General features: G+C 46.3%; 1 protein-coding gene across 1 annotated transcript; it reads right to left on the bottom strand.

Annotated features, from left to right (window-relative positions):
- Positions 1-6,742: 6,742 nt before the first annotated feature.
- Positions 6,743-8,156, bottom strand: LOC119267656. The gene has a single exon (XM_037549086.1). The coding sequence runs from the start codon at positions 8,086-8,088 to the stop codon at positions 7,030-7,032; it is 1,059 nt and encodes a 352-aa protein (XP_037404983.1). The 5' UTR covers positions 8,089-8,156; the 3' UTR covers positions 6,743-7,029.
- Positions 8,157-9,644: the final 1,488 nt, after the last annotated feature.

Raw genomic sequence — 9,644 nt, 5'->3', positions numbered from 1 at the left:
TTTAGGTCATATTGGTGTAAAGCGCATGAAGAAACTCCATGCTGATGGACTTTTGGAATCACTTGATTATGAATCACTTGATTCTTGCGAACCATGCCTCTTGGGCAAGATGACTAAGACTCCGTTCTCCGGAACAATGGAGCGAGCAACTGACTTATTGGAAATAATACATACTGATGTATGCGGTCCGATGAGTGTTAAGGCTCACGGCAAGTATCGTTATTTTCTGATCTTCACAGATGATTTGAGCAGATATGAGTATATCTACTTAATGAAACACAAGTCTGAAATATTTGAAAAGTTCAAAGAATTTCAGAGTGAAGTCGAGAATCATCGTAACAAGAAAATAAAAGTTTCTACGATATGATCGCAGAGGTAAAATATTTGAGTTATGAGTTTGGCCTTCAGTTAAAACAATGTGAAATAGTTTCACTACTCATGCCACCTGGAACACCACAGCATAATGGTGTGTCCGAACGTCATAACCGTACTTTATTGGATATAGTGCAATCTATGATGTTTCTTACCGATTTACCACTATCGTTTTTGGGGTTATGCGTTAAAAAATGTTGCATTCACGTTAAAAAGGGGCATCATCTAAGTCCGTTGAGACGACACAATCTGAACTATGGTTTGGCAAGAAACCAAAGTTGTTGTTTCTTAAAGTTTGGGGTTGTGATGCTTATATGAAAAAGTTTCATCCTGATAAGCTCAAACCCAGATCGGAGAAATATGTCTTCATAGGATACCCAAAGGAGACTGTTGGGTACACCTTCTATCACAGATCCGAAGGCAAGATATTCGTTGGTGAGAATGGATCCTTTCCAGAGAATGAGTTTCTCTCGAAAGAAGTGAGTGGGAGGAAAGTAGAACTTAATGAGGTAATTGTACCTGCTCCCTTATTGGAAAGTAGTTCATCACAGAAATCTGTTCCTGTGACTACTACACCAATTAGTGAGGAAGCTAATGATGATGATCATGTAACTTCAGATCAAGTTACTACCAAACCTCGTAGGTAAACCAGAGTGAGATCCGAACTAGAGTGGTACGGTAATCCTGTTCTGGAGGTCATGTTACTTGACCATGACGAACCTACGAACTATGAGGAAGCGATGATGAGCCCAGATTCCGCGAAATGGTTTAAGGCCATGAAATCTGAGATATGATCCATGTATGAGAACAAAGTATGGACTTTGATGGATTTGCCCGATGATCAGCCATAGAAAATAAATGGATCTTCAAGAGGAAGACGGACGCTGATAGTAGTGTTACTATCTACAAAGCTAGAATTGTCGCAAAAGGTTTTCGACAAGTTCAAGGTGTTGACTACGATGAGAGTTTCTCACTCGTATCTATGCTTAAGTCTGTCCGAATCATGTTAGCAATTGCCGCATTTTATGAAATCTGGCAAATGGATAAACAAAACTGCATTCCTTAATGGATTTATTAAAGAAGAGTTGTATACGATGCAACTAGAAGGTTTTGTTGATCCTAAAGGTGTTAACTAAATATGCAAGCTCCAGCGATCCATCTATGGACTGGTGCAAGCATCTCGGAGTTGGAATATACGCTTTGATAAGTTGATCAAAGCATATAGTTTTATACAGACTTACGGTGAAGCCTGTATTTAGAAGAAAGTGAGTGAGAGCACTACAGCATTCCTGATAAGCATATGTAAATGACATATTGTTGATCAGAAATAATGTAGAATTATTCTGCAAAGCATAAAGGAGTGTTTGAAAGGATTTTTTCAAAGAAAACCTCGGTGAAGCTGCTTACATATTGAGCATCAAGATCTATAGAGATAGATCAAGACGCTTGATAAGTTTTTTCATTGAGTACATACCTTGACAAGATTTTGAAGTAGTTCAAAATGGAACAGTCAAAGAAAGAGTTCTTGCCTGTGTTACAAGGTGTGAAATTGAGTAAGACTCAAAACCCGACCACGGCAGAAGATAGAAAGAGAATGAAAGTCATTCCCTATGCCTCAGCCATAGGTTCTATAAAGTATGTCATGTTGTGTACCAGATCTATTGTATACCCTACACTGATGTTGGCAAGGAAGTACAATAGTGATCTAGGAGTAGATCACTGGACAACGGTCAAAATTATCCTTAGTGGAATAAGGATATGTTTCTCGATTATGGAGGTGAAAAAAGGTTCGTCATAAAAGGTTACGTCGATGCAAACTTTGACACTGATCCAGATGATTCTAAGTCTCAATCTGGATGCATATTGAAAGTGGGAGCAATTAGCTAGAGTAGCTCTGTGCAGAGCATTGTTGACATAGAAATTTTCAAAATACATATGGATCTGAATATGGCATACCCGTTGACTAAACTTCTCTCACAGGCAAAACATGATCACACCTTAGTACTCTTTGGGTGTTAATCACATAGCGATGTGAACTAGATTATTGACTCTAGTAAACCCTTTGAGTGTTGGTCACATAATGATGTGAACTATTGGTGTTAAATCACATGGCAATGTGAACTAGATTATTGACTCTAGTGCAAGTGGGAGACTGAAGGAAATATGCCCTAGAGGCAATAATAAAGTTATTATTTATTTCCTTATTTCATGATAAATGTTTATTATTCATGCTAGAATTGTATTAACCAGAAACATAATACATGTGTGAATACATAGACAAACAGAGTGTCACTAGTATGCCTCTACTTGACTAGCTCGTTAATCAAAGATGGTTATGTTTCCTAACCATAGACAAAGAGTTGTTATTTGATTAACGGTATCACATCATTAGGAGAATGATTTGATTGACTTGACCCATTCCGTTAGCTTAGCACTCGATCGTTTAGTATGTTGCTATTGCTTTCTTCATGACTTATACATGTTCCTATGACTATGAGATTATGCAACTCCAGTTTACCGGAGGAACACTTTCTGTCCTACCAAACGTCACAACGTAACTGGGTGATTATAAAGGAGCTCTACATGTGTCTCCAAAGATACATGTTGGGTTGGCGTATTTCGAGATTAGGATTTGTCACTCCGATTGTCGGAGAGGTATCTCTGGGCCCTCTCGGTAATGCACATCATATAAGCCTTGCAAGCATTGCAACTAATGAGTTAGTTGCGAGATGATGTATTACAGAACGAGTAAAGAGACTTGCCGGTAATGAGATTGAACTAGGTATTGAGATACCGATGATCGAATCTCGGGCAAGTAACATACCGATGACAAAGGGAACAACGTATGTTGTTATGCGGTCTGACTGATAAAGATCTTCATAGAATATGTAGGAGCCAATATGAGCATCCAGGTTCCGCTATTGGTTATTGACTGGAGACGTGTCTCGGTCATGTCTACATTGTTCTCGAACCCGTAGGGTCCGCACGCTTAAGGTTTCGATGACAGTTATATTATGAGTTTATGAGTTTTGATGTACTAAAGGAGTTCAGAGTCCCGGATGAGATCGGGGACATGACGAGGAGTCTCGAAATGGTCGAGACGTAAAGATCGATATATTGGACGACTATATTCGGACATCGGAAAGGTTCTGAATGGTTCGGGTATTTTTCGGAGTACCGGGGAGTTACGAGAATACGGGGGAAGAAGTATATGAGCCTTATTGGGCTTTAGGGGAGAGGGAGAGGCAGGCCGCGCGCCCCCCCATTGACTAGTCCGAATTGGACTAGGGGGAGGGGAGGCGCCCCCTCCTTCCTTCTTTTCCCTCTTCCCCTTCCTTGTCTCCTACTCCTACTACATGGAAGGACTCCTGGTTGGACTAGGAAAGGGGGAATCCTACTCCCGGTGGTAGTAGGACTCCCCTAGGGCGCGCCATAGAGAGGGCCGGCCCTCTCCTCCTCCACTCCTTTATATACGGGGGCAGGGGGCACCCCATAGACACACAAGTTGATCTTCGTGATCGTTTTCTTAGCCGTGTGCGATGCCCCCCTCCACCATACTCGTCGATAATATTGTAGCGGTGCTTAGGCGAAGCCCTGCGATGGTAGAACATCAAGATCGTCACCACGCCGTCGTGCTGACGAAACTCTTCCCCGACACTTTGCTGGATCAGAGTCCGGGGATCGTCATCGAGCTGAACGTGTGCTAGAACTCGGAGGTACCGTAGTTTCGGTGCTTGGATCGGTCGGGTCGCGAAGACGTACGACTACATCAACCGCGTTGTCATAACGCTTCCGCTGTCGGTCTACAAGGGTACATAGACTACACTCTCCCCTCTCGTTGCTATGCATCACCATGATCTTGCGTGTGCGTAGGAATTTTTTTGAAATTACTACGTTCCCCAACAATTATGATGTGCATTACCGAGAGGGCCCAGAGATACCTCTCTGATACTCGGAGTGACAAATCCTAATCTCGATCTATGCCAACCCAACAAACACCTTCGGAGATACCTGTAAAGCATCTTTATAATCACCCAGTTACTTGTGAGGTTTGATAGCACACAAGGTATTCCTCCGGTATCTGGGGGTTGCATAATCTCATAGTCAAAGGAATATGTATAAGGCATGAAGGAAGCAATAGCAATAAAACTTAACGATCATTATGCTAAGCTAACGGATGAGTCTTGTCCATCACATCATTCTCCTAATTATGTGATCCCATTAATCAAATGACAGCACATGTCTATGGTTAGGAAACTTAACCATCTTTGATCAACGAGCTAGTCTAGTAGAGGCTTACTAGGGACACAGTGTTTTGTCTATGTATCCACACATGTATCAAGTTTCCGGTTAATACAATTCTAGCATGAATAATAAACATTTATCATGATATAAGGAAATATAAATAACAACTTTATTATTGACTCTAGGGCATATTTCCTTCACGGCACTGTCGAACCCTAGCCTCCGCCACTCCCATTCATTCTTCCCTTCAATATCTCGCCACCGATGGAGGTGGCCGGCAATCAAAGCCCTGCCCTCAGGACAACGATCTGCGGGCCCTCGTCTCCTCATCCCCATGGGGGGATCTCCAGCCTGGAGCATGGATGCCAGCTATAAGCTAGGCAGAGCTTGGATCATGGGGTTGCAGCTTCGAAAGGGTGATGGTTGGGATGCCGATGGTTGCAAGGGTAGTCAGCGTTGGACCGATGGCGGTGTTGTGGTCATGGCACCCTCGTTCTTCGGGGCGACAGGCCTACTGAGCGGGATCTGCTGCGGCTGGCGACGAGGAGGAGGTGGCTATAGGCAGCTACTACTACATGGCAGTGCGGTGGCTAGTAGTAGGTCCGATGGAGATCTGACACGTCGGCTACTGTCGGCGGTAAGGCATATGAGGCGTGACTGCCGGTGAAAACTGAGCGAACTTCGATCATGGCGGACGATGCCGGCGTGTATGTGTCGTTACCCTGATGAAGGCATCGTCATTGTAGGTCTTGTCTCCTCGATCGGTTTACTCCGGGAGAAACCATTGATCTGGGTCTCCTGGATCGAGCAATGGTTACGCTTGATGCCGTTCTCCCTCCTGGGGCATCATTCTGGAGGAGTCGGGAGGAGGTATATGCCACGTCGACGACAGTGGGTCTCGGCAGCATGGCGCAACCGAGTCTTCGTGGCAGATGCATCTTGATGGATGATCGGAGGGTGGTGGCATTGTTTCGTGTCATGGCGGGTCGACGGCTAGCCTAGCAAGGATAATGCAGATCTCTACTCTGAAGATGTGTTGACCGTTTGGCAGTGGTAGCGGCTTCTGAAGCATGTGCATGTAGTGCGCGCTTAGGGTCCGTTGGACCAGATGTGTGCTTCTGGTACGCCATGTGGGCAGCTCGGTGGTGATCCGGTTCTAGATGATGGGGCGTTGTGATGGCATCCTTTATTATCGAGTAAGTAGGTGTGAAGTGGCGGCTTCGGGTTGTTTGATGTATGCTTTTTCCAGACCTTTGTTAGAATAAAATAAAAATAATGGTTATGTACATCTTTTGATGTAGAGGCTTGGATTTTGAACCTTCTTTTCTAAAAGAAGAGGGCCAAGTTGAGTGCGGCTAAATGGCTCCCAAGCTCATCTGATTATGTTTGTGAACAGCAAAATAAAAAAATATACTAGAAAAAGTTCAGATTGACATGAGAGATGTTTGAGTGTGTGATGTTCATACCAATTTTCATCATGTCTGGACATCTGATTAGCTATCAGAAAAAAATTGAGGGTCTGCGAAAAAGTTTATTGTTTGTGCAATATTCGAACCAAGTTTTTTTTGCTGGGAGCTACTCAAATGTCCAAACACGCTGAAAATTGAAACATACCTCATGCAGCTAAACATCTTCCTAAAAAAATCAGTTTTTTTTTACTTTTCTAGTATTTATTAACTGTTCATCGAGATCAGATAAGCTCGGGTAGAAAAATGGATATTGGGCCCAAGTTCAGAAACTTAGAGGAATTATACTTCTTATTATGTGAATAGACATTGTTGTTGTTTTTTTCTATTGGCGAAATGTTACTCATTGTTTAACCATGTTATTCTTGATTCTTTGAAAAAGGTTAAGTCTACATGATACGTACTTCCACATGAATCGCACAAATATAATCTACTGGGCACCGATGAACGATTATTTGTTTGTCTTTAAAGTCGACATGGCGAGCATCCGAGCATAATACAATAATTGCCGACACAAAGGGTAAAACAGTGTAGTGGTGGTATGGCAGGGGAAGCGCAAACCCAAAGTTCTGCTGTGTCATCATGATTTTCAAATCATTGACGCCCAAAATCAAACATCGTACAGCTCCTCTAGCTAGCAAACAAAACCCACGGCGCCCTCTGGCCAAATCTGAATCCAATTCCAAATCAGAAGCTAGCTTTTGCACACTGGGTCAGAGCCAAGAACAGTAGTACTACTAGTACTAGGAGTACATTACAGCAGAACCGCACGGCCAGTTACAGCCAAGATTAAAACTAAGATCAAACTGATGAACATCGTTGGAGCTAATCATGAACGCAGAGCATGATTACTTATGATAGAGTCCTACTGGTAGTTAAGGAAACGTCCTGGGGCTGGATTAATAACTGAGTGAGTGAGTGAGTGGATAGCCAGTGAGATCGCTGGCTAGCCGCCGTGGAGGACGACCCAGATGTCGGAGAAGGCCTGGAGGATGACGGGGTGGTGGCGCGGCGCGTTGAGCGAGAGGTACGACCGCAGCAGCCGCTCCAGCTCCACCGCGCCGAACATCTGCCGGCTCACCACCATCTCCACCATCGACGCCCGGAAGTCGGCGTAGGGGTCCCGCGACCGCTGCACCACCGCGAACCCCCTGCGCACCTGCTCCTCCGCCGCCGACACCACCGGCCGGAACCCTTCCCTCACGCCGCACGTGTCGCAGCTGCTCGCCACGCGATTCTTGCGCCTCTGCCCCCTGGCCCTCGCTCTCGGCGGCGGCGGCGGCGGCTTGGGCGCCACTGCGGCAGGGGACTTCTTTGGTTTCTTCTTCTTGCTGTAGAACTCGGAGGAGTCGGAGGAGAAGGAGAAGCTTCTGGAGGAGGAGAAGAATGCCTCCGCGTCCCCCTTCTTGGCGTCGCTGCGGCCGTGCTCGTCAGCGTCGCTGCTGAAGACGTCGTCGCCGTCGGTGTCCGAGGTGCTGAAGCCATAGGGGTTGTTGGAGAGCAGCTTCTTGCTCTTGTCGCCCTTGACCCGGCCACCGAGGCGGTGGCGGTGGTGCCGATGACTGCCGTGGAGAGGGCTCTTTTTCTTGCTCTCCATCAGAGGCGACGCGTGCATGGAGAAGCGAGCCGGAGGCGGCAGAGAATGCACCGCGGCGCCGGCGCGGCGGTGCACGCGGTCGAGGGCGTTGGAGAAGGACTCGGTGCGGCCAACGATGGTGGCGTAGTCGCGGCGAGAAGAGGTAAGGAACGAGTCCCTGTCGCGGGAGATGGCGGAGTCGGCGGCCAAGAGCGCGCGGCTGGAGGAGCAGACGGAGCTCGGGGGCGGCTTGGACGCGGTCACCCCGTCGGCTGCCGCGCCCACCGCGGCGGAGCAGGAGGAGGAGGAGGAGGTCGACGCGGTGTTGTTGTTGCAGGTCGAGCGGAGCAGCGAGCCCGGACGGAACATCCGGGCCAGACGGTCCCGGAGGCGGCTGCTACTCCTGCCGCCGCCACCGCCATGGTCCATCGGTAGCTCAGTCGGTGCTCACTTGACGCCGGACTGGTTGGTTGTGGAAGCAGGGGAGCACTGGTGCCGAGCCATCGGTGTTATATGTTATATATAGCCGTGGGAGATGGAGCCGGGAGCGAAGGAAGGTTTGAAATGGCTAGCGTGAGCTGCCAGTACACTACGTGCACTACGAGCCGTGCGTACAAAGTGTGTCACGTGACGAATTATTAATCAAGGCATGCATTTTTCTTGTTTATGCAAGGATAATAAAGCCGACGAATGTTTTGGCATGTATGTAAGCATTCGGTTATGGAATCACTGACACCGAAGCACTGAGCAAATCATGCAAGATTTTCGTTATGGACTGACTCTGAAACAGATTTTAGTGTCACTGAGTTATCATCCAGCATTCCAGATATGATATACGGTGGGGCGAACGAATTACTGACTGTTCTTTTCTGACAAATAGTGGATTTTGTAGACTCAAACGGAGCATCAAGAAAGTACATAATACAATGAGCAAACATCCGACTTATATATACTAAATCAACTCAAACACACGCAAAAACACGTTGGCAACCAGCAAAGTCGTATATGACCAAAGTCCTGCGTAGACGAGGAAAAAAAACCCAAAGTGACTAGATCTAGGATCGACAAACTAGAGTAATGACCATACCCTACCAACCATCTCATGACACCATATGGACGACAAGGTTTTTCAGCATCAACGCCTTTAGAAGGGAGCGACACTCAAGTGTCGTCATTACCGGATCCAACCACAAGGCCAAAATCTAGGTTTTCACCTTGGAGATCAGTTTGAGTATATCTGAGCAATGTCTTCAATAAGATAACGACGTAAGAAAATATATCGCCATTGCCAGGTATAACCACTCGGGTCTGACCTAGGCTTTCGCTCCGGAGCTCGAGACCGGGTGTTCGAGTAGCAACCCCATGGAAGTCACTCATGTGTTGTTGCCACCACTTTTTCGTGATCCCGCCTGCTACATGCAATGCATCCGTCTCCACTGTTCTTTGGAGAGAAGCCATTACAGATCGAGAGGACCAAGCCCAAGGACATGCATGTCGGGCAAGACAACAGTAACCTAGAACTAATTCACCACAGGAGGGCTTGGGGGAGATAGACCAACTGCGGAGGCGTAGATCTTGGTAACCATTAGGGCAAGAACATCAGCGTCGACATCTCAGAAGAGAGGGCACCACAGCTAGATGAGAGCAGCCATTTTAAACAAAACATCATCAGGGCGGTAAGGAAAGAGGTGTTTAATCATAAATTTCTAATCCATAAGGCACACCCAAGAGCACCAAAGACAATCCAAAACACCCTAGAGAATTGGCCTGAGTAATTCCTAATAATGTCGATAAGATCGTCCATACTTGACGGGTTCTAGGGTACGTGCAACCACGATCGAATGCAACACCAACCCAGCTTAGCCAAAACAAAGTTAAAAGGATGTGCTCAGTGTTTTCAGTGTGGCCTCAAAGAGAACATGCGGTAGAGGCATGTCCATTTCTCTTAAGGATTTGATCGCTAACTAAAAATTACGCCTGATGCC

This window comes from Triticum dicoccoides, chromosome 3A (genome assembly GCF_002162155.2).
Source record: "Triticum dicoccoides isolate Atlit2015 ecotype Zavitan chromosome 3A, WEW_v2.0, whole genome shotgun sequence".
Taxonomy (NCBI): Eukaryota; Viridiplantae; Streptophyta; class Magnoliopsida; order Poales; family Poaceae; genus Triticum; species Triticum dicoccoides.
Note: the sequence above shows the minus strand (reverse complement) of the source record. Positions and strands in the feature narration are given on the sequence as shown.

Excerpts from the sequence above, each read along its gene's own strand:
- LOC119267656 (XM_037549086.1), bottom strand. The coding sequence starts at position 8,088 with ATGGACCATGGCGGTGGCGGCGGCAGGAGTAGCAGCCGCCTCCGGGAC.